This window comes from Colossoma macropomum, unplaced genomic scaffold (genome assembly GCF_904425465.1).
Source record: "Colossoma macropomum unplaced genomic scaffold, Colossoma_macropomum, whole genome shotgun sequence".
NCBI lineage: Eukaryota > Metazoa > Chordata > Actinopteri > Characiformes > Serrasalmidae > Colossoma > Colossoma macropomum.
Genome location: NW_023494805.1, coordinates 40,709,963 through 40,735,666, shown reverse-complemented (window position 1 = coordinate 40,735,666; position 25,704 = coordinate 40,709,963). Strand labels below are relative to the sequence as shown.

Below are 25,704 nucleotides of genomic sequence, written 5' to 3'. Positions count from 1 at the left end.
GGGGTTCACCACTCTGTGAAAGACTGCACAGGCAAATATGACAACAATTTCACAATTAGGTTAGCAAAGAACTTGTGGTTTCTTGATCTACGGTACATAATATCATTAAAATATTCAGAGAAATCTCTGTATGCAAGGTACAAGACCGAAAACCAATACTGGCTGGCCATGATCTTGTGATCCACACATCCTGTTCGTTTTACTTTTTTTTTATTTGACAGATTGTCCCCCTCTTTACAGTAAGGCTGGGCGATTAATTGAAAAGTAATCGAAACCGACATTCAGAACCTCTAACCAACGTAATCTTGCCCATGTCGGTTATTTCAGTTTTTTAAAAATCCTTTCCCCACTCCATGTGTTCAGGTACTGTTCCCTTAAAACGTAGTCACATGACTCCGCCACATCCATTCTGCGACATGGAAGCTAAGGCTGTGTTCACACAGCAGGTAAAAGTGGCCCAAATCTGATTTTCTCACCAAATCTGATTTTTTTGTCTGGCTGTTCAGATTATCTTTTAAATGTGATCTGTATGCGACATCAGTCTGAACAGATCAGCTCCTAAACTGACCCACATACGCAAAAGATCAGAGCGTCACGCTGCTTCACGGCTCATCCAGAGGTAAACAATCACGACCGCCAACGAGCGCCAGTCGCTCCCAGAGGATCAGCTTCATCTTCACCAGCATCACAGGAGCCTTCATGAAGCTTCACTGACTGACAGCTGGGCTCATCACCCAGAATGTGTTCGAGCCGTAAAAAAACTATGAGGGCAAAAAAAACAAACAAACAAACAAAAAAACAAAAACAAAATAATTGTTCATTTATCGTAATCAAGGTAAAACATTCAGTTAATCGTGATATTGATTTGAGGCCGTATCGTCCAGCACTACTTCACAGTTTCACGTGTTCTAATCACACACTGTGGTTTATCATGAGAGAGAGGCTTGTATAGCAGCCAGGCTTTGTCAGCTGTCTCTGAGCCCAAACACAAGACGGCTCCACCCCTTCAGCTTCAGCCATCTTTTTTTTGAGAAGCAGTAGCTGTAGTAAGAGTGGTAGTACTAATACTCAGACCTATGGAGAGCCAAGATTTTTAAATTATTCCCCTAATTTAATCTAAACTCTTTAAAAAGCATCATGCACCGAATAAATATAAGTTCTATTGTAAGTTTCATTCCACTGTACTTTGTCAGTTCATCTTTCAGCTATAAGGAAAACACAAAATGATGTAAAGAAAGTGTGAATATTAGGTTTTTGGTGTTATTGTTGTTATTATTAGAACATGGCTGAAGAAACATACAATAAGTGGTGTTAATTTGCTTATTTGTGCAGGCCGGTGAGGAGAACCCTGAGATCTACCTGTCAGTGGTCAATCTGAATGGCCCTCTCCACACAATCAGGATGAAGAAACCTGACGACCCCAGGATTGGGTGAGTCTGGTTATATCCCTCTGAATTTCATTAAACGTTATATTAAAGCTGATCTTTGTCTTGTGGTCGTGGCATTAAGAGATGATTGCTGTTATGTGCTTTAGCAGTGTTGTTGTAGAGGTATAAGCTAAACCTGCCCAGTGGTGTTAAGGTGGAGGGCTACATGTTCCTTGATGCGACGACAATCCGTGTTTACAATGCATCTGAAATTAAAGTTGATTCACTAACACAAAAGAGGAAATGCAAGTTGAGTGACGAAGTGTTAATGAAGTACTTTTGCACCAAACATTCTACAGGGGTGTAATTTTGTTCCAGCTGAGAAAATTTAAGAAAAAGAAAATGTTCTGAAACAATAACGCAAACTGTGATCGTGAAATGCTGCTAGATCATGGCGTATTTTGCGCTGCGTCTTGTTACACACGTACATCTGGTCCAAGAGTTTTTGTGTTATTCTGATGGTAAATATTCTTTCAGCCCTGTTTGAGCCACCACTGCTGCCAGTCTTTCAACATTGGGCCCAGAGCTGCCTGTTCTTTAGGTTCATTAGAGACATTTCAGGAGGTCAAGGACACAAGGTTAAAGAAGGGCAACATGAATTTTAATTAAACCAGTTTACAGGATATTGCACACTTATGAACAGAGACAGTGTAATCATGTTTCAGAGAAAACCGAACATAATGTTGAGAGTTTTCTCAAGACAGACAAAAATACCAGTGTTACTATCTAAGCAGGGGTTTGACCCACAGGCCTCTACAGTTAAGGCTGTAACATGACCTACTCTGCTATCCAAGTGCTATGAGGTGGTGAGTTTTAACTCTGATTAAGAGCTCCATAGAGCCTCTCATAAACCCCCCGCTTTTTACAACAAGAGTTACATGTTTTAATAAGTTATTAACGCCCCTTACTGCCAACACTGTATTTGGGCCCAATCCCATTTCTTATTTTTACCCCTACCCCTTGTTTTCGAGTGTCAACCTAACCTCTTGGAACTGAGTTACAGGGTAGTGGTTGAAATCTTTCCTCTGAAATGAGACCCTCAAATAAAAAGAGCATCACTTCATTAACAGCTACCAGCGCTGCTCTGTAGGCGACCCTGCCAGTCTGCAGTGACAGCAGAGGAGGGTAAAGTTCAGCTCCTCACTGCTGGGCTTTAGTTACATTTACGGCATCATATGCCTTCAAAGGGGGGGGGCAATTATTTATTATCACCCACCCCTAATTCTTCAGTGATATGAAGCTGAAGTCAGATATTCACCAGCTTCTTGTTTGAATTTTCCGTTCCACCTTAAATGGAGCAGCATTTACATTTTGGCACTTCAGGCGTCAGAACTGCTGGACTATTTAAGGTGGAACGGGAAAGTTAGCTAGCTACTTAAACATTAGCATGCTATTAGCGATTTTTTATGCTTGCTATGAGGAAAACGACCATAATACACTAAAACTAAATTGAACTAAGATAATACAGTGGTTATCGTAATTTTTTAACAGAGAAAATTCTCACACTTGTGGGTTTCTTTGGTCTCTTGTTCAGCCATCTTGCCGGTTTTTCTTTTTTTCTCATAACACTTGGAGTCTCTGAAAAACCTCTGTTTGGAGGGTCATGTAGCCCCAACACTTCGCCCCACCCCTCTATCTCAACAACAATCAGGACACCCTACGCCTAGACGTGAACGCGCAAAACAGAGGGCTAAGGGCGAAGTGGTAGTGGCGAGGGGTGAAATGGGATTGGGCCTTGGTTGCTGTTCAAAATAGCCTATTATGCAGCGTGAATGGATCAGTGTTTTATTAGCAGAATGTCCAGCACTGTGGTGAGGTCCACTTTGTAGGTTTACAAAAATATACTGTATCCCATTTGTTCCTATACAATCTATCAGATCCCCTCTACACCAGGGGTGTCCAATCTTATCCAGCAAAGCAGGACCAACAAGCATGCTATATGTTTTAAAAAGACGTATCATTTTCGAAATTCTGAGGACATTTATCATCAAACGGACACCTGCTTTTGCAGGCACTGTTTAAAACAGCATATTGCATCATGGACCGAAATGTATTCAATAACAGGCTTAGTATGTTGGTTTTAGGTGTCCTAAAGTAGCATTTGAGCAGGAAAAAATATCTTCCAGGTAAGGATAAATGGGGACAGTCTCAGAATGTTGTGATGACGTCTTTTATACCATCTATGGGACCCTCCAAAATGACGGCCTTACCACTTTCAAAGCTATTCTGAGAGCGTCAAGCCATCCTAGGGATAGATGTCATTTTGTTAGCTGGGTAGAGCCTGTAGCCCATCTGTTGATGCACAGCTTGTCTCCGCCCTCCTGTATCTGACCAGAGAGCTGTTCTTGGCTGGCTATAAGTGGGTGATGGTCCACTCTCAGCAAAACTGCTGTAATTGTAAACAGACTGTAGCCCATCAATGTGCTTTTTAGTGGTGGTATAAAATGTGATCCCCTTTTAGGAAAGAATATTACATCACCATGGTGAAATGGGCCACCAGCACCAAACTGGCAGTGAACTGGCTGAACCGAGCACAGAACAACTCCATCCTCACCTTGTGTGAAGCAACCACAGGAATCTGCACCAAGGTGACTTGAACATGCATACACACTCTCATTTTGCAGATGAACAGTCCACCACATTTTCATTTGCTTTAATCCTGATAGTACCTGGAGATATTAGTTTATAGCCTAAAGACATTAGTATGCAGCCTGGCGATATTAGCTTGTAGCCTAGACATATTAATATGCAGCCTGGAGATATTAGCTTATAGCCTAAAGACATTAGTATGCAGCCTGGCGATATTAGCTTGTAGCCTAGACATATTAATATGCAGCCTGGCGATATTAGCTTATAGCCTAGACATATTAATATGCAGCCTGGAGATATTTGCTTACAGCCTAGAGATATTAGTATGCAGCCTGGAGATATTAGCTTATAGCCTAGACATATTAACACGCAGCCTGGAGATATTTGCTTATAGTCTAGAGAGATCACTATGCAGCCTGTAGATATAAACTTGTAGTCTAGATTAGTCTGCAGCCTGGAGATATTAGCTTATAGCCTAGAAATATTGGTATGCAGCCTGGAGATATTAACTTGCAGCCTTGAGATATTAGCTTACATCCTGAAGTTAAAAGCTGTAGCTTTAAGACATTAGCTTGCAGCCTTAAAATGCTGGCTTGCAGCCTAGAGATATTAGCTCCTGCCTTGAGATATTATCTTGCAGCCTGGAGATATTAGCTGCAGCTTTGAGACATTAGCTTGCAGCCTTGAAATGTTGGCTTGCATCCTGGTGAAATTAGCTATAGCCTTGCGATAGTAGCTTGCAGCCTGGAGATATTAGCTACAGTCTTAAAATATTAGCCTGCAGCCTGGAGATATTAGCTACAGTCTTGAGATATTAGCTTGCAACCTGGAGACATTGGCTGCAACCTAGAGATAATGGCTTGTAGCCTGAAAATACTAGCTTGCAGCCTGGAGATATTAGCTATAGTCTTAAGATATTAGCCATAGCTAATATACAGATACTAGCTAATAGATACTACCTTGCAGCCTGGAGGTATTAGCTTGCAGCCTAGCTTACAGCCTGGAGATATTAGCTAGCCAGCATAACAGAAGCTTGTTATGCTAAGGTCTCTCTCCCCTCCTCTCTTTCTTTCTCTCCTGTAGCCAGTAGCTGAAAGATGTGGCTGTGCTGCCACCAAAATACATAAATGCCACATTAACATATTCCTTCGTCTTAATTAGAGCTCTCTTTCTGAGATGAGAGAATCGGTTCCTTGCTAATGTTTTCATTCTCCTGCCCCTTTTACTGACCTTTGCTAAGGAGTAGGCAGATCACTGAGACGTAGCGATAACAGGCCTGAAATGCCCTAAAAAATGCTCTACATACACAAAAGAGAAAAGCTTCGATGGAAACAGAGCTGAATGTTAACTCAGCAAACACTGTGCTTTCAGAAACATGAGGACGAGAGCGAGAGCTGGCTCCACAGACAGGTGAGTCAGAGCGGGCTGAATCACACGTCAACAGCTTTCAGCTCAGAGTGGGGACACATGACACCGGGGGGCTTCACTGCATGTGGGTTTAGCACGGAAGGGCGCACTGTGGTTCAGATGTTTAAAGGAGGCCAACAGAGTCAAGAGGACTTCTTGAGCTGTCCTGTTGAGCTGCCATTAGACTCTATAATGAGTCTACTTGAGGCCGGGGCAGGCATTGATCTCCTCCACAGAGACCTGTGATGTTTTTTTTCTGTGTTTCGATCTCCAGTTCACACGAGAACAGCATTTTAGGTCACTGAGACTGGAGCTTTTTGCAAAAAGCTTAGTTTTCCTGTTTTTGTGTGGACGGGTAAAGGCTGGCCTTCTGAAAACACTGACATCGTGAAATCAACGTCATGGTCCTTGCTGGTTTGCTGTGTTGAGCTTCAGGGCTCTGATATCTCACATGACTAAAGACTGAGTTGTTTCAGTGTGCTGGGTAATATTGGGCTTAATTACATGTTAATTTAGCTTTGCTTCATCATTACATCATTAGTTCAGACATTAATCTCCCTTCTTTTTGTCTTTGTTTTCTTAATACTTTTAGAAGTAGCCTTAGTTTTGTTCCGTATGCAACTAAGTTCGGTTATTGTTAACTGAACAGTAACTTCTTACTGTCCTTTATATATATAGTTTGCATGCCCCCGATCAAAGTACGTTTGTTGATTTTCTGAGTCAGAATAACACATCTTGAAGAGCACAGAACAGATCTTAATACTCAATTACTGTTTACTTGATGAATTTAACCAAAAAAACATACAGTGTGGCCTGTGCAACAGTTATGGTACATTTGATATTTTATGTTTTTAATTTTTTCCAACTCAACAAATAAAAAAGGCATATTTAAGTTTGTTTCCAGTAAAGGACATGTTAAAATTATGTAAATAAAAGTCATATTTAAATTTGTTAATTTGCATATCGCTGTTGTCTGAAGAAAACCTTGTATCTCCATTTTTGTTTTTCAGTTTTTGACATAATTTTAAAATGCCTGTTGCCCTTTACATTGTTTGTAAATTTCGTGATGATTGGACCAAAAGAAACGACCCAAAATGACTTGGAAAAAGCTCTGGTTCCATTGACTTACTTTAAAATTAAAGTAGGTTTTTCTTCTCCTGTAAAGTTACCATTTTGGAGATATGAGGTTTCCTTCCGATAACAGTGATATATCATCCTTAAATAAATCATCATTTTATAAGTATGACTTAAATATGACTTTTATTTTCATATATCGTGATAAATCACCACTCTCTCCATTTTTGTCGTTTTCAAAAGGCCAGCAGTATTTTATATTGTATCAGAATTCAATGCTAAACAATAAAAATGCTCCAAAATTTCAAATTTCAAAATTTCTTATAACATCTTGTCACATTAAGCTGCATTAAAAGTTCTCCTGTAAAGTTAATATTTTGGAGATAGGAGTTTTGACAGTGATAATATACGACTTCATATCTGAATGTTTATAATCTATCCATCTCTCGCAAACAAACATGTTCCGCACAGAACGAAGCCCCACTGTTCTCCAGGGACGGTCTCAGGTTCTTCTTCACCCGAGCAGTGCCACAGGGGGGCCGAGGAAAGTTCTTCCACATTTCCATGTCCACCTCCCAGGTGAGCTTACAGACCTTTTTTAATCTACATAAAACTGACAGTATGAGTTCCACACAGAACTTTGCTCTTCTGAGTATATCTATATATTCAAAGCTCAGTCGATACAGTTTCTTTTTCTAAAATATCTGCTCTTATCACCCCAATTCTCTACAAGTTACACTGGCTGTCTGACACCTGCCCCGTCCACTCTCTGAGGTCTTCTAGCTCTGGACTCTTAGCTGTGCCTACATTTAAATTGGTCGCTGCTGAGGGCAGATCTTTCAGTGTTATAGCCCCAAAACTATGGAACGTTTTACCACAATCTTCGATTCTGCTCCTCACTCTCCTTTAAAGCCCTTCCAGCCCTCCAGATTGAGGCTATAATGTAGTGGCTAGTGTTGTTATATGTATTTTCGTTTGTACAGCAACCTTGAGCATGAGAAATTAAAATTATTATTATTATTAACTGTGGGAAAACCACTGTAATGCACGGCTCCTCAAGGCTTATTGCTTTATTATCAACCATAATTTGTCTCCTTGTCTGTTTCAGCCCAACAGCACTTCAGACACGCTGCAGTCCTTGACCTCAGGCAACTGGGATGTCACAGAGGTTTTGGCCTACAATGAGGAGACACAGCTTGTGTAAGCATCCCCTTTCACTGGGACACAGTACACTGTTAAGCCATTTAAAGGGGAATTCCACCCACTTTTCAAAATTTCTGCATAATTAATTTCCATAATTAATGCTGAGATGTTAACAAAGTCGTCCGTAGTGATTTGATATTATACTGCATGGTAGAGAAACTTACTGACTCAGATTTCTTTATAGTGGTGGTGATAGGAACCAAGGGGTTGCAATGTCTCCAATGCAAATATAGACATTTTATTTACTATCCAAAACAACCAGTGAACCTCATGATATAGTGATAAAATTTCATCTTACAGTGCCCTGCATGTACCCCTCCACCATAAATAGATTTAAAGAAGTACGTTGTAGCTTAAAAGCTTATGCCAAAAATATCATAAAACAGTGTCTCAGGCATTTATAACCATTTCATATAATAACTTTATATCTTAACCATTTATTTAGATTATAGATTATGTAGAATTCCCCTTTAATGCCATTTTTCCACAGCCAAGTGAAAAGAGAAGTTGTCCATTTTGGCTGTCGATTATTTTAGGCCCACTTGGAGACTTTTATAACTTCTTCTAACTTCATCCATCAATGCACAGATATTTCCTGAGCACAGAAGACAATCCAAAAAGACGACACCTGTACAGGTACACCAGACTGTAGTACTCAGATTTATACTCCATTATGTTCAAATAAAGATGCTGATTCCAGCGTGTTGTGTTTTAGAGCGTCCACCACAGGCTCCTTCAACAGATGCTGCCTGTCCTGCGAGTTCAGCTGCACCTACGTCAGCGGCTCGTTCAGCCCGGACTCCAACTACTTCCTCCTCAACTGTAAAGGTCAGCAGCTTCCTGACGTTGGTCTGGGGTTTACGCTCAGTGTCTACTGAGACAGAGAAAATTCTGCTTAGAGAATTAAACGCTGGGCTTCCTCAGTTTCCCTTATACATATTTTTTATGTTTGTCTGTTAATGCAGATATGCACACTTTGTCAAAGGTAATTACAGTCTATACAGCAGTACTGTACTCTGTATTCCAAGCATCAGTGGTAAGGGAGGTCCTGTAGTTGACAAAGGAACGTTTAGCCAAATGTAGCCTGATTTAAAAACGGATTAGATGCATCAGTTGCCAAATAAAATTGTCATAACCTCTGACTGTCTGGAATAATAGAGCTTTTTGATATCTTATTAACAGTAAAGCAAACCTTCCAGTAGCTGAAAAAGATTCTATGTTACTGTAAGATAGTTCCACGAGGAATCAGTCTTTTATTGTAAAAAAAATTAATATCACTAAGCAATCGCCTGAAATCACTGTTTGCAGCATTAAGGTTCTTATTTCTTTTGATTTAGCTTTTTATGCTTTGCTGCTCTGAGCTTTTCAGATTTCTGGGTAAATTGTGAACCTGATTGCCTTGAAAAGGAGCACTGCTCCTCTTCTCCTCAGTGCAGTTTCCCTCTGTGGGTAAACAAATAGATAATAAGACAATATTTGATAACTGAAGGTTGCAGTTATATTTTGTTTTGTAGTCGCCACGGAGCAGCGGCTCGTCTCGCCCCGGTGCCACTTCACCGCTCTGAGTGCATTAATCATCATTTTCTCCCTGCTATGTTTTTGATCAGTGCACCAAAGGCCCGGTTGCCATGGCCGCTGATCTGCTTAGCGGGCTCTGTGGCGCACGTAGACGGCCCGGCGTTTGGGTTATTAATTGGATGAGCCTCAGGCCGAGCCCTGCTATAATGATCGCGTGGCACTTAGCGCAGACCCGGCCACGAGGGCTCACTGCAGCTCTCTGAGACAAGGACACAACACAGACTGTAATTGCTGTAATTTGACAGCGCCAGAACTTTTACACTGAGGCTGTCGGGTTTGGCCAGTGATTTTATTGTAATGGTAGATTCTTTGGCGCATATAATGAATAATAAAAGGATTTTTTTTGTTTTTGCTTCAGGTGAAGGTGTAGATATAGATGTGTGTTTTGCACTGGAGCTGTGAGGCGTATGTAGCTAGCAGGAAATGGGAGCTATCACCTCACTGACTGTGTTAACTGTATAACTGAATCATCAAACTGCACTCAAACCATGTGGAGTTGTTAAATAATTATGATAATAATTATGATCAAATCTCATTCTCTGCTGTTATTGTTTGCTATCTGGAGTCGACCAGAGGAGGATGGCTTCCCCTTTTGAGTCTTGGTTCCTTTCAAGGTTTCTTCCTCCTGCTCTTAGGGAGTTTTTCCTTGCCACTGTCACCATTGGCGACGCTCATGGGGGCTCGGACCTGGATTTTTATGTAAAGCTGCTTTGTGGCAACACCTGTTGTAAAAAGCGCTTTATAAATAAACTTTGACTTGACTGGAAATAATCTCTAATAGAAATGCTTGTGTGGTTTCTGACACTGTATAACACACTGTAATCTATAAAAATGGACAAAAGTAGTGGCTCCACACATCTCAGCCTGTGCTCACCAACTCTGGTTCTGGAGATCTACTTTCATGCAAGTCTTGTTCCAACCACAGTGTAAGGAGGGGTAACAGATGCAGGTGGGAACTAAACTCTGCATGAAAGTAGATGGGTTGGTAAACACTAATCTAAGTATTTCATTATCATTGGGAAGTTGTGAGTATGATTCTTGGCAATGTCAAAGCCATCTGTAGCCAGAAGTCCAAGGCCCAATCCCATTTCTTATTTTTACCCCTACCCCTTGTTTTCATGTCACCTTGCTACCCTTGGAACTGAGTTACAGGGTAGTGGTTGAAATCTTCCCTCTGAAATGGGACCCTCAAATAAAAAGAGCATCACTTCATTAACAGCTACCAGCGCTGCTCTGTAGGCGACCCTGCCAGTCTGCAGTGACAGCAGAGGAGGGTAAAGTTCAGCTCCTCACTGCTGGGCTTTAGTTACATTTAGGGCATCATATGACTTCACAGAGGGGGGCAATTATTTATTATCACCCACCCCTAATTCTTCAGTGATATGAAGCTGAAGTCAGATATTCACCAGCTTCTCGTTCGAATTTTCCCGTTCCACTTTAAATGGAGCAGCAGCTTCAGGCGTCAGAACTGCTGGACTATTTAAGGTGGAGCTGGAAATTTAGCTAGCTACAGAGACATCAGCATAATACTTGCAATTTTTTATGCTTGTTATGAAGTAAAGGACCATAATACATTGAAACGACATTAAACTAAGATAATACAGGGGTTATCGTACGTTTTAACAGAGAAAATACATTTGTGGGTTTCTTTGGTCTCTTGTTCTCCATCTTGCCGGTTTTTCTTTTTTTCTCATAACTCTCTGTTTGGAGTCTCTGAAAAACCTCCGTTTGGAGGGTCATGTAGCCCCAACACTTCGCCCCACCCCTCTATCTCAACAAGAATCAGGACACCCTACCCCTAGACGTAAACACACAAAATGGAGGGCTAAGGGCGAAGTGGTAGTGGCGAGGGGTGAAATGGGATTGGGCCCAAGAGTGCATATCTCCCCTCTCTCCCTCTATCTGGGTGGTCCTCCCTCCCCATAGTCTTTCAGCAGGATGCTATCCAACATGGGCGTCTGTTCACTGATGTAACAGAATTATCAGTTAACTTTCTCCTCCAAGTTCGCTGAGCTGCAGTACACTACATTTGCGCTAGTTTGAAAAGATGCAATGGCGCTTCATGTGTCTTGGAGGAAACATGTTAGCCTTGTTGACCCTCCCTAGCCAGCTAGTAAAACTGGAATTATCTAAACTAACTGGGGAGAAAATTGCCCCAACCCCCTAACCAAAAATAAGTTCAGACAAAATTCAGGTTTAACTTCACACAGTGCTAACTTGTGGATACACTCTTCCTGTGTTTGTTAGCTACATTATCTGACTAAAGAAATAAAGAGAACAAACTTCAGACACCAAACAAGTCTTGATGGACTGCATTTGGGGCTGGAAGGTTGACCAAAGCAATCTACAGTATACAAGGTTTAAGTCTGCGTACTAATCATCTCCTCTCTTTTCTCCAGGCCCTGGAGTGCCATACACAGCAGTCTACAGCACCCGAGACAAGCTGTATCAGAGTAAGTGTCCCGTCTGTTTGTATCATCACACCGTTGTCACACCTTCCTGCTGACCTGGACAGCTACTGACTGAAAACAGAGAAGCCTTCTCGAAGCAGCCATGTGTAGTATCAAGTCAGCCCTTGTGACATACAGCGTGTTTTGGCACTGAAGTCACTTGTGAACCGCAAGTTTGCAGATACATTTCCATATTAAGATATGACCGTCATTCTGAGGCGACTATAAACGGCAGATTATGACCCTGTGGCCTGTTGGAGAAACAGATCTGACAGAAGGCTGAAGAAGGCCATTAGGTGTCATTTCCTCCAGCCGCCTGTCCGGGAACATGAGAACACCAAGATATGGTTGTCAGGGAAACAAGATCACGGTCCTCCCACCCTGGAGAAAACAGGAGGCAGGACTTGAAGGCTGATTGCATGAGAATACACCCTGTCGGCCAGAAACACATTCACTCACTCGCTCATTCAGAGGAGGGCAGCTCAGTCTGGCAGCTCAGCTTTCACCCACAAGCGTAAAGCATGAATAAAGGAAACAATACATACCACACAACAAACCAACACAGACATGTCAAATTTATTTATATGTTGTAGAGAAGTATAATGTAATAGTATGAGTGTAATTGCCTATCAGTATTTAATGTGTCCACCTCTGTCTTTCCAATCTTAAATCCAACGGGTTACATATGCGTCTCCTCAACAAAAGCTGTTCCCAAAAGAGTCACTGACATTATGTTCCCTTTCAAAGAGCACAACTACACAAAGACCTTAGCTGCCTTGAATATTTCTCTATTGTGTGCATGGAAAATAGGTAAAGAAGATATTTCTGAGGAGATTAGATGTAAGATAATACTCTTGCATAAAGAAAAAGTCAGTAGTTTCCAAAACTGAAAAAAAAAAACAAAGCTCCAGAGAAATTGTGTCTCCTAACAACCACCTGGAAGAGCTGCTAGACCCCAAAACTGCCCCCATCAGATAAACAGCACTTAAAGCTTTCATCTCTGAGAGAGAGGAGAAAATCAAGCTGCTTCAGATCTGAAAACATCCACAGGTGTTTCTGTCCATCCTTCCACTGTGAGAAGACGACTCAGCGCTGTGGGTCTGAAAGGATGTGTAGCTGATCAAGAAGAACCTCACTGAGAAAAGGAGACAGGTTGAAAAGAACATCTGCACTAGATCACCAAAACTGGACATCTGAGATGTGGAGTCAGGTTTTATGAACTGATGGTCTAAACTTATTTGGGATTACTTGGATGGTGAGAAGAAGAAAATGCTAAACCAGCAGCTTTGGTGTGTCTGCAGATTTCTTTGAGAAACTAAAAGTGAGTGTCCTGAAAAGTGAAGCTGGAATGAAGGAATAGATCAGGGGTGTCAAAATCAACCACTAAAAGGGTCAAATGAAAAAAATCTCAACAAATCTGTGGGCCAGCTGTGTTTTTTTTTACTTTTACTTATTATTTTGCCAAGACCCCCACTGGCCATTGTTTATTCAAAGTATGCCAAAACTACAACAGCAAAAACAGGCACTGAATACTTGAACGATTCAAAAATAATTTAAAATTAAAACAAATTGTTTTATGTAAAATAATAGACTACATTAGCTGCAGATACTGGTAAACCTCTTTAAATGTCCCCAGAGGACAGTAGGCTTTTAAAACTGCCCATTCACTTGAACCAGACACCTGGCGTCTTTTTTTTTGTTTTCTTTTTGTGCTGCTGTCCCATATATCATTGTTGGGGAGGGGTGGGAGCACACATTACGTTGCAGTGCATGCTGGGCACTGTAGTGCAGCTCATGGTGAAATCGGCTAATATTAATAGAACATTAAATTAATTTTGCGGGCCGAATAGGATTGTCTGACTTGGCGCACGGGCCTTGTGTTTGACACGTGGGGATTAGAGTGTAGAAACAAGCTGATACTCTATGTAGTTTTCCAGCCTTTCTGTAATTTTCTGTTTTCTCATTTCTTGTGTTCAGAACTGCTGGACGTGGAGACAAACGACTTGCTGAACAGCACGGTCAGCTCCATGCAGATGCCCAAAGTAGAGTACAAGGATATCACCATTGATGAATACAGTGGGTACCAGGCAGCCCCTCCAGCCACCTTAGTGTAATAATTAAAGATTCCGGTCATGATAAGGGGGCTGCTTTACCAACATGACTTTCTTCCTCACAGCTCTGACCATCCAGATCCAGAAGCCGGCGGGATTCACAGAGACGGCCCACTACCCCCTACTGCTGCTCGTGTAAGTCCCTCACTGACTGACAAATATACAAAACCCAGGACGCAGCTGTTCATCAGAGCTTGGTGATTACCAACACGTACCAAGCACAGGCCTGTTCAGACTACAGCAGTTTAGCCTCGCCCACTCACACTGAAGTTATAAGGAGTGTTTCAGCCCGGACTGCTTTTTGAATGAGGCAAGATCAGCCAATCAGAACATTTAGATTTATTTTAAGGACAATTTAAGCCTGTTTTAATCTAAAGCATAAAGTGAGGTTGGATTATGGTCATGGGAAAATGAATTAGAAGTGTTTTTGTAGCATTAAAATCACACAAATGTTACATAAATGGTCCTTAATAAAAATAAGGTACAAGAAAAATCTCATATACAAGCTTTTTATGTTAACAATGTTTATTCCTTTCTGTAAATGTTGGGTTTCTAACGACAGTGACTGTTTTCTGTTGAGTAACTTTGAATATTTTCTGAATCAAAGCAGACAGGAAAAAATGCCATGCGTTCTTTGGAGTAAAAACCTTTTGGAGGTTTGTATTTTGTTGGTATATCTTGCCTAGACATAATTTTTCTCTGTCAGGGCAGCTGAGACACTTGTACTCCCCATATACGCTGACGACAAGAGCAGGAAAACTCTGAAATCCTCTAATGAGGTTTCTCTTTGTTTGCTCTACATAAACCGACGCTCAGTCTCAGTGCTACTTTTGAGCTAATTAGGCCAAAGCAGTGGAAAGGCCCAGCTGTTCCTCTCCTCTCCTGAGCCGCTGCTGTTTTGGTGACAGCGGACGCTGAAGGACTTCTCAAGATGCAGGAAGCTACGCTCTGGACCCAGAACATCACTACAACAACCACGTGACGGCGGCTGAACAAGGCTGAACCCTGCTGAGATTATTTGTTACAGTGATGTTCAACTCGAGCAGAACTCCCGTATCCTATTCTGAGACAAAATACAGCGTCTGGCTCACTGCGCTTTTCCAGGTTTGCTGGAGCAGAGAGTAAATAGAGGGATTGTTCAGGGAGGGAAAATGAATGCAGTGACTTGAAAATGTGCAGTTTAACAGCACAAACTTCCCACCATTGAGAAGATTCTGAGTAAAACCTGTCACAGATTGACTGGATGGTATTTCATAAAGCTGGATTTCTCAGTGTAGGTGTGTTTGTAGGTAGTTATGTGGGTAGGTGTGTAGGTAGGTAGGTTTGCAGGTAGGTAGGTATGTAGGTGGTTATGTGGGTAGGTGTGTAGGTAGGTAGGTAGGTGTGTAGGTCGGTAGGTTTGTAGGTAGGTAGGTATGTAGGTAGTTATGTGGGTAGGTGTGTAGGTTGGTAGGTTTGTAGGTAGGTACGTATGTAGGTGGGTGTGTAGGTAGGTGTGTAGGTGGGTGTGTAGGTAGGTAGGTAGGTATGTAGGTGGGTGTGTAGGTAGGTAGGTAGGTAGGCAGGCAGGTAGGTACTACATTGATCCTGAAGTAAATACAGCAGCGAGTAGCAGTCACCCAACACAGCACAGTTATAATAATAAGGTTAGTAAATAATAAGGTTAGATAACTTAAGCCACAGCTGAGGATTGGACTGTCCAGTGTCCAGAGGTCAGTGTCTCTGATCTCTCCTCCTGTTGGACAGGTTTGACTTTGCTATTAAAGTTTATGCAGTTATAACTACTTTATATTCTACACATTTATGTGTTTGGTTTTTTTTTATTTCTCTGCTGAACAGTAATATTTCTCATAAGTGCTTTTCCTGCAAAGTTCAGGAAGAGGCACCTTAGTGGTTGATGTGGCCACTTCTTGTTTTAGTGCCTTGATTTTTTTTTTGTGTACTCAGATGGACCAGTAGGCTGCAGAAGTTTGTCCCTGACTGTTCCAATAGCTGTTATCCCTAACTTAACCTGCCCTGCAGCAGGGCCCTGTCTCTTAAAGCACGTTCAGCTTAGACTAACTCAACCAGTTAAGTCGTTTTACGACGGCGGTTTACAGCTTTCTTTGTTAATCCAGGTTTAGATAGTCATGCTCAAGCTCAAGGGGTGCTCAATCCTGGTCCTAGAGATCCCTGGAGAGTTCAGCTCCAGCACATTTGGCTCTGATATTTAGATGCCCCTAACAGCCTTCATTACCTGGATCAGGTGTGTTAGATTACAGTTGGAGCTAAACTCTGCAGGGTGGTAGATCTCCAGGACCAGGATTGGGCACCCCTGGTCAAACTAGTAATCTTTGTGCGTGTGCACATGAAAGTGTGATGTTTATGACCAACAGTCAGTCGTGAGAATCAGAAGTTTTTTTTCAAAGAAGAAAAATAATTCATACTATGTAAATATGAGCAAATGAAAGCATTTATAACTGTAAAAAAGCAGTGCTGTTGCCACTGAAACCATGCTGGTGCTTACTAAAGTAATTATTGAAATCAGTCTTGATGTGTGATTTGTTTCCTCCTCTGAAAGTGAGATGTGTCTGTATCTCCATGTGTCTGCGCGGGTGTTCTCCGGGCGCTCTGGTTTGTGTGATGTAAATTGTTTGATGTTAATACATCAAACCTATTAAAAAACAAGTAAGGGAAATTCAGTTTCCAATGACATAGACGATTTAAATCACTGTTTATGGCAGAGATGGGACCCCTGGTGGTCAAATGGTGACAGAGCAGTTCCAGGTGGATTGGGCCACAGTGCTGGTCAGCTCCTACGGCACCATCGTGATGCGATTCGACGGCCGGGGCAGCGGATTCCAGGGGACCAACCTGCTACACCGCGTCAGGAGAAAGCTCGGGCAGATCGAGGAGCTGGATCAGCTGGAGGCTTTAAGGTTAGAGCTTCTAAAACAACATACAACGTCTAAACATTTGACTGTATATAAGTATAAACCATGCTGTAGTGATTTCTACCACAGAGGATGAGGATGAAGTTATACAGACCCCGTCGTTCTGTAGTGGGTGCTCATATGAGGAACTCCTGGTCTAAGCTAAAATGGACAATGAACATAGAAACAAGGAGGTGGTCATAATGTTATGCCTGATCAGTGTATAGCATTATTTGTATTTTAACAACTTTGTAGTTCAGTGGATCCAGTGACATTCAAAAACATATCAGCTTTGGAACAAATGTTCCACAGGACGTGATAGCGGCGATTTTCAGAAACACCATTTGTGTTTCCCGTAGAAGAAACCAGCTTAGACCCTTTAGAGTTCCTAACACAGCAATGACACCAACTACAGAACGACTCACGACTCCAGAGATCTCTGTTTACAGAACTGCACACAAATTGAGGTTCACTGAAGGTTAAATTGTGCCCGTCTTCTTTTCTCCCGCAGCATCATATCAAAAGAGTCGTACGTGGACAAAACAAGAATCGGAGTGTATGGAAGGGTAAGTCCTCCGTCCTTAACCTGCCTCTCGCTGCTTATCAGACTGATATTCTGGTCTCCCAGAACCCAAAGGGATCATCCGCAGCACAGCTGCTCCTCATGCACACGCAGTGTTTGCCCTCACCTCAGAGAGAGAGAGAGAGAAAGCTTCTCTTGATCCCAGCGGAGGTCTGAACTGTATCAGTCAGCAGAAAAAGGTTGTGCTGGTGGAGAATGCAGACACTGGAGAACTGGAGAATGTTTGGGCTTTTTTTGTGCATAAAGTCAGCACTTCTCCATCATTCTGGGGTTCAGCTTAAAACTGCGTCGCTGATAAACCCCTCACTCTCTTCCAAACAAAACACAGTGAGCAAAACAGAGGGGGCGGGGCTTATGTTAGGGACACACCCACACTCAAATAGCAGGGCATTTCTCTCTATAGAGCTTATGAATTCTAGGGGTTGTGATTTTTGGTGATTAGTTTGTTAGAAGGCGGCCAAACTGATGACCAACACCAGCCCATGTAGATTAAATGGATTAGAGTTCTGTAGAACTACAACATTAACACACTTTAAAATAGAAGTCATGACCTGACAGTTGAAGATCATATTTAAACTGAAAATGTGTTTATTATTAAACTCCTAAAATTGTTTTGTGCAAATTTCTGCTTACCAGGTCAGTAAATGTCCCACTTGTTCTGCTGTAGCACCAAACTGTCTTTTTAACCTCTTTAACTGTCTGTATGTGGGTTACAAACTTAACACTGATAAAATATACTCACTCTGATCACTGCACTGTATGAGGGTGAACACATTTACTTACATATTAACTTCAGCAGTTACTGAATCATTTATACTGCCTTCAGTTTCTACATAACTCAGTCGTATGTAAACGTTTGGGTGATTACATGTTGTGAAAAAAGGGGGAAAATCCTCTACAGAGATCAATTAATACACAATTACTGTTTATTCACTGAATTTAACATACTGATTTATGATTGAAAGAAAAACAAAAAGTAAAAATTGTGCAAAAGTTATAGTACATTTTGAATTTTATGTTGTATTTTCTTCCAATATGCTAAACTCACCAGATAAATAGAAATTGTGCGCTATTTGCCAAAAAATGCCGTATTTGTGTTCTCTATAGAAGACATGTTGACTTACTTTCACTTAGAAAACCAACAAAACATGTTATTAGACCAGAGGCCTCCAAACTTCTGTATATATTTTTAAGTCTTAAGATTAATGACTGAACTGCATGAAGGATTAAGGGGATTAAGTATGTACATCAAAAGTGCCCAAACATTTTCTCTTGGGTGGCCAAAGTGCAGGTTTTATGATGGGTTTAGGCCAAAAAGACAAAAACTTTTTCAAATAAAGAATGCACAGAGGTTCAGTTTTTATATCTTTTTAATTTAAATTTGAAAGATTTAGATTTTCCTGAGATTGTTTAAATTAAAAAAAATGCTGCCCCGTGTTTTCATGTCACTACTAAAACAGTGTTTTAGTCTGTAGGTGGAGCCTTATTTTAGCCATACCCATGTATTTTAGAGCAGGAAGTGAGGCTGCATCCCTGTCCCTCATGGCCACATGGTGAGCAGTTAGATCCCAGTGTTTTGAAGTAAATGTGTCCCAAAGTCTGAAAATCAGTGTGGAACATTAAGAATCGTCACAACTGAAACATTTGGTACAGTTTCAGTAGTGTTATGATTGTTTTGTTGTGGAATGTTCAGTCATTTGTTTTAATAAAATAAACATAATTAATGAACAGGGTCACTCAAAGCAAAAAGATTTTAGTCAAAAGTCCAAGATCTGTTAAAAGTCCCAAATGTGTTTTAATTCAAATTCTCCATTTTTTAAAAAGATGCAAATATTCAGTTTATGTCAAAATCAAACATACGGAAGTCCGGAGAGACCATGAGCTGTTTCTATCATTTTCTGGATTGTTATCTTGAGATAAGTTAAATATCTTGTGATCTCAAGATAACAAGATGATTAACTAATTCCGTATAGACATGTTCTTTTATTCCTCCGTGAGAAACACAGTAACACAAAAAAGTCTTGTCCTAAATAAAGCTGTGTGTGTGGAATAAGTTGGGATTCAGAAGCAGAGCAGAGATTGATCCCCCAGTCGAGCTCAACGAAGAGACGACATGCAGACGCTGAATTAGCGTCATGCTCGTTTCCAAAGCGTCAGAGGAAGGTAAAGAAAAATCCCTCAGGGGCCTCAAACCAGAGGCAGCGCTGGAGAGCTTTTGAAAACGAGCCTCTTTGAGAGCAGCAGATAAAGAGGTTCGTGTGAAAACGGAGATGATTGTAGCTCATTTCTGCCACACTTTCATCACCGCCAGACAAAAGCTGCTCTGTTGTTATGCAAAAGGAGGAGAGAGCTGTAGGAGAAGGTTGACCGGAGAGGAAATGCTTCTCCTATTAAATTTGGAGCCCTGCGATGGTCCAGAAATGCCTCAAAATGAATTATTAAAGCAGGCCTGGCTCTCAAAGATCAGAGAATTTCAGCCAAAGTAGGCCAGAGCACAGGCTCGGTTTAAAATAAACCTGCAGCGACGGAGGCCGTTCGTTATTTGGGTTTGTGCCCTGACAGGTGCTCCGGTACATCGACTGAGTGAATCCTGCTGCCTTCCAGGTCATAAGCACCAGAACACCTGATTGGATTTCTGATAATATAGGCTACTTTCAACATGACACTTTAGAAGAGATTTTCATTTAGTTAGGAGTTAAAACCCCAGATTGTTGGAGGCTGTTTTACTTGGCCACTTGCTGAGTTTCGGGCTGATCAGAGAGCCGTCCAGTCATTTAAAAGCTCAGTATAAATGCAGCCAAGACACATAAGAGACAGACTGCAATCTGATCACATCATGAACCAAATGTAAAGATATCCTCTTTAACTCTGTGGAACCACCGGTGGTTCCAAAACACACTTAGTCATATTCTTTACTTCATAACTTTCATATTTCATAAGCTACATTCAGAAGGTGGGGGTCGTATGAGGCTGTAACTGTCTTCTTTCCAGTCAAATAGATGGTGATGTAATTTTAAACCCTTATAATAAAAGAAGCTGAACTCACAATTTTTTTTCTACTGAAAGTCGACCCATTTTTCCTCAAATCTGAGCTGTAATCTGGATCTCAGATGGCGTCTCTTCAGTGATCTGCTCTGTAAAAATTATTTTTATAAACAAATACAAAGAGCATCTAAGCTTTCTGGCTTTCAGCAGTAAATTGTAAGCATATAGTAATATGTTTATGATCATAAAATATTTGATTTTTTCTGTTAATTTGAAAGCACCAACACTACATTTATTTCATGCAGTTACTGAATAATTTGCCTGATTTGGGTCTGTAAGTTCAGATGGAAAAACCAAAATATACCCTGGGGAATGAGAGGAAATCTGTTTCTTCTAACTACACGTAATATTAACTCCTCCCAAGTTAAGATTATGTAAAAACAAAGGTGTGGCCCTGAGATTATAACTTCATCCATAGATGATTGAAAGATTAATGGTGCATAGTGAGTGACTGTCAGTCAGACTACCTGCACTGTCCTCTTGTAACAGTCTTAAACCTCCAGGGAGTCTAAATCCATGTTTTCTTTCTAAGTAGGTTAGACTCGCTCTTGTTGGCACACGACATACATGTACAACAGTGGTGTCCCACCCTCCTCCTGGAGACCTGCCTTCCTGCAGGTTTCATCTCCAACCAGGAGCAGGCCTGGTGACCACTGATGTACAACCTTCTAGTAAAGGGCCAGTGTAATTGGCAACATTCTCCTGCCATCTTCTGTTAGAGATGCATTTATGTTCGGTGTGGGTCGTATTTGGTCTAGGAGGGTTATTGAGGTCCAAAGAGAAGAAATCCTCCCCAGAATTCTGTTCCAGCTGTTTTATTCAAGCTGTCCAGGCAGCTGAAACAAAATCCTGAGTTGGATTATTACCTGAACTGCCCACCTCTAATTATCCAGATATGAGATGCATGTAGTGGAAGTGTGACTAGGCTCTGACCGTAGCAGTGCAGCATCTAGCAGGAGCATAAATCCGATCATTTTAGTTAGTTGTCAATAAATGAAAACCTTGATCTGTACATTTTAGGTAAGGGGCTTGTTTTCTCTCTGTACTGACCTGTTTGTGGACTGCTGTGCTGCAGGTGTATGGAGGATATCTCGCCAGCCTTCTGTTGGGCGCTGAAGACTCTCCATCCAAATACAACATCAAGTTCAAATGTGGAGCGGTCGTCTCTCCCATCACCGATTTCAGCCTATACGGTACCATCACTTCTACAAACATGCCTACTTGCTTTCTGCGCTGTTGTCCAGTACACTCACTGGCCACTTTATTAGATACACGTACCCTGTATCCAGTCATTGTCCACTTCATCAGGTCCACTGACCATATAGAAGCACTTTGTAGTTCTGCAGTTACAGACTAGTCCATCTGTTTCTCTGCATACTTTATTACCCTGTTCTTCAGTGGTCAGGACCCCCACAGAGCAGGTATTATTTAGGTGGTGGATCATTCTCAGCACTTGGAACTGAGAATAGTCCACCAAACAAATATATACAGTGTTCTGTGGTCAGAAACTGGCCACTGATGAAGGACTAGAGGATGACCAACACAAACCGTGCAGCAGCAGATGAGCTATCGTCTCTGACTTTACATCTACAAGGTGGACTGACAAGGTAGGAGTGTCTAATAGAGTGGACAGTGAGTGGACACAGTGTTTAAAAACTCCAGCAGCACTGCTGTGTCTGATCCACTCAGACCAGCACAACACACACTAACACACCACCACGTCAGTGTTACTGCAGTGCTGAGAATGATCCACCACCCAAATAGTACCTGCTCTGTGAGGGTCCATGGGGGTCCTGACCACTGAAGAACAGGGTACAAGGGGGCTAACAAAGTATCAGAGAAACAGATGGACTACAGTCTGTAACTGTAGAACTACAAAGTGCACCTATATAGTAAGTGGAGCTGATAAAATGGACAATGAGTGTAGAAACACGGTACCTAATAAAGTGGCCAGTGTGTGTATTAATGTTGGCCTTGATCTGGATGTATTTATATGTTCTTTTCATCAGCTCAAGTATTTCTAACGATGCTCTGTGTCTTCTGCAGCCTCAGCGTTCTCCGAGCGCTATTTAGGATTACCTCGATCCAATCAGAGAGTGTATGAGGTAATTATAATCTCCTCTCAGAATCTGAATAAATAACCTTCTCACATTTCCTCTAATAATACATCATATTTATTTTGAACAGATGTCAAGTTTAGCACAGCGTTCGGGCAGACTAGAAGATAAGAAGTTCTTAATTATTCACCCTACAGCTGACGGTAATACATTTTTTCTTCCCATGTGTGGATTTTTCTTTCTCAAACTAAAGTGAAGCCCAAGTCCTAAACATTTCTACAGCCTGTCATTATTACGACTAATTGCTAATCTCTGTCTCCCCACAGAAAAAGTCCATTTCCAGCACACTGCAAAATTTATAACCCATTTAATAAATGAAAAGGCTAATTATACATTACAGGTAAGAGCCTATAATTACCAGCAGCTTCCTTTCTGTTCTGAGTGACTCTGACGTTTACTTTCCCCTGATAACCTCTGACTGGAGTGGGTTTGTTTTCATGAATAATTTCGTGGTGGACCTTTGCTCTTATTTTCTGGATTCACTCTGTGGTCACAGGCAGCGCGAGTTCATCTCAAAGACTCCCCTTCATAATTTTTTCAGGAGCTCTATGTAGAACCCCGTTATAAGGATCAGTAATGACCCCTTAATCGCTGTTCCTTACATTAGATAATCAGGAGCTCCAGTAGAACCCTGTTATAGTCATCAGTAAAGGCCCCTTAATCGCTGTTCCTTACATTAGATAATCAGGAGCTCTACATAGAACCACATACAGAGATCAGTAATGACCCCTTAATCGCTGTTCCTTACATTAGATATGAGGAGCTCTACATAGAACCACATACAGAGATCAGTAATGACCCCTTAATCGCTGTTCCTTACATTAGACATGAGGCGCTCTACATAGAACCCCATTATAGAGATCAGTAATGACCCCTTAATCGCTGTTCCTTACATTAGATATGAGGAGCTCTACATAGAACCCCATATAGAGATCAGTAACGGCTCTTACATCACTGTTCCTTACATTTAGGTATGAGGAGCTCTACACAGAACCCCATAGAGGGATCAGGAGAGGCCCCTTAATCACAGTTCCCTACATTAGATTATCAGGAGCTCTACACAGAACCCCATAGAGGGATCAGGAAAGGCCCCTTAATCACAGTTCCCTACATTAGATAATCAGGAGCTCTACACAGAACCCCATATAGAGATCAATAGTGGCCCCTTAAATCACTGTCCCCTCATGTCCTTCTGTGTTGCTGCCTTTGTTTGTTGACTGGTTGAAGGATTTGCCTGCATTTGGCTTTTTTATTTTAGCCATTTAGTAAGAAATCAGACTGGTTTTATTAAAAATGGCACTTTGGCCAATAGTGGAAAGAAAAAACCGGCAATGCTTGTGAACGAAGAGCCGTTTGGGAGCTGAAAGAATTGATTCCTACAGTCGATCTGACTCACTGAAAAGAGCCAAATGCTCATCACTGCTGTATAACGACCGTGGCAGTTCCGGCCTCTCATTACTTTTGTCCTTCTTCCCAGATCTACCCAGATGAGGGCCACTTCATCCACTCCGAGGGTTCCCGGCAGCACTTGAGCCAGTCGCTCGTCAACTTCTTTGAGGTGTGTTTCAGGCCGCCTGAGGTGGCGAGCGAGGAGGAGCTGGAGCAGGAGAACGAGGATGATGGTTAAAACCCCCAACCCCCCCAAACGCGCCCTCCCTCAGAGCCCAGCGCAGGCCAGCTTATAGCCCAATATGCAAACTGCCCCCCCAACTCCCCTCTGAACCCCCTGCATCTTCATTTCCGTCTCAGATGGGTCATCCCGAACATCTGCATGGACCTGAGCCCTTCACCTCCAGCCGGCTACCAGAAAGGTTCACAGAGGAGGAAGCAGTGTGACGCGTCAGCTGAGTGAGCCGAGGAGGGGACTCGAACATTTCTTCTTTGTCTGCCTCCCAACAAACCACCCTGGCTGTTGAGCGCCCTCGTGTGAACTGAGCTGGAAGTGACGCAGCTACCCTTCCGGTTGCGGTTTCTCGTGTCATGCACCGATGATGGAAACTTCTGAGCGGACGATAGCACAACTCATTTAGGGCAGTGGCGAAGAGGAAAGAAAGGAAATCCAATCAGTCCAGCTCCCCAGTGCCACCCCTCTCTGTTACTTTTCAGTGTCTTGCATTCAATTACTGAGCTCAATAAGGTCCTTTTGTTAAGCTGTAAAGGATATTCAGACACTTCCTCCTTCATTTGTCCTTCTTATCTAATAATGTGGAACTTCTTGTTCGGTCAAGTATCTGTTACAGTACAGTAGCTTTAAATTGATATTTAGTAATAAACGGCCCGTGAGCAGCTTTCCGAATTAGGGCCTAACATAGTGTTCAGTTCATTCGTGAATGGGTCGGCTTAGAAATCGATGTGGTTTTTAAACATTGTTCCGATTAGTTCATACAGCTGAGGACGTGGAATCTGAGGTTATTATTTTTAGTCACTGTGCCTTACTGAAGTAAAGCTGTACGAGATGGGCTGTCCGTGAAGTGTTTAACATGGAAATAATAGATTTTTACATTGTGAAAAAGCTGAACCATGTCAGATCCTTGCCACTGCATCTTATCCAAACTTGCTAGTATTCCAGTCAGTTTGGCTGTAGCTGAATAGTGAATTTTAAACCTGTATTCATAATCTAGCTTACGTCATCAGGTACAACTCTACAGTTGGTTTTCCCTTCTACTATATTGTTTCATATTAATGGCTGTGATCATGTCCAAAAGGTCCTCGAGGCACATTTTTGTACAGAATTTCTTTTGTTTTAATTCGGCATGCTAGCAAGTAAACTTTTTTTTTATTTTCCTTTTGTTTTGGTTATTAAAGATCTATTTAAATGTTGTGACTTCTGACAGCTTGAATGTCCTTCTGTGGTTCCACTTTAATGTACTGTTGTGAGCGAAAACCTTGTCTTGTCTGCAGATGTACAAACGTGTAAATTACAAAACTGTTTTGGTCCCTACTGTGTGTAACTTGTACATAAAGCATTTTGAAAGCTTTTTTCTTTGTTTGGTTTTATGTAAGGCAGATGTTTTTTCCTCATTGCTGGTTCTGCTAAGCAGAGAGAAGAACCTTCCTTAAATGAAACAAAACACACTCGCTCCACTTACCTCTGTCATTCCAGTGGTGCTCTTCTGCCACCTTGTGGTGAAAAAATGTCACATCTACCAGAGCCTCACACTTAAAACAACAGACTGCTTGCACAGGTCCAAGATCACGTCAACCACCA

General features: G+C 41.7%; 1 protein-coding gene across 1 annotated transcript in view; it reads left to right on the top strand.

Moving 5' to 3' along the window:
• The window catches only part of dpp6b (dipeptidyl-peptidase 6b), a 202,952-nt gene extending 177,477 nt beyond the window's left edge, over positions 1 to 25,475 (top strand). The window contains exons 10-26 of the mRNA XM_036596652.1: positions 1,333 to 1,430; positions 3,889 to 4,015; positions 5,388 to 5,426; positions 6,969 to 7,076; positions 7,606 to 7,697; positions 8,289 to 8,336; positions 8,416 to 8,528; positions 11,678 to 11,731; positions 13,706 to 13,804; positions 13,905 to 13,974; positions 16,563 to 16,757; positions 17,263 to 17,317; positions 21,455 to 21,572; positions 22,426 to 22,484; positions 22,567 to 22,639; positions 22,763 to 22,836; positions 23,974 to 25,475. Coding sequence (XP_036452545.1) covers positions 1,333 to 1,430; positions 3,889 to 4,015; positions 5,388 to 5,426; positions 6,969 to 7,076; positions 7,606 to 7,697; positions 8,289 to 8,336; positions 8,416 to 8,528; positions 11,678 to 11,731; positions 13,706 to 13,804; positions 13,905 to 13,974; positions 16,563 to 16,757; positions 17,263 to 17,317; positions 21,455 to 21,572; positions 22,426 to 22,484; positions 22,567 to 22,639; positions 22,763 to 22,836; positions 23,974 to 24,123 — 1,572 coding nt within the window. The 3' untranslated portion in view covers positions 24,124 to 25,475. The remainder of the gene's footprint in view (positions 1 to 1,332; positions 1,431 to 3,888; positions 4,016 to 5,387; positions 5,427 to 6,968; positions 7,077 to 7,605; positions 7,698 to 8,288; positions 8,337 to 8,415; positions 8,529 to 11,677; positions 11,732 to 13,705; positions 13,805 to 13,904; positions 13,975 to 16,562; positions 16,758 to 17,262; positions 17,318 to 21,454; positions 21,573 to 22,425; positions 22,485 to 22,566; positions 22,640 to 22,762; positions 22,837 to 23,973) is intronic.
• The last annotated feature ends 229 nt before the right edge of the window (positions 25,476 to 25,704 follow it).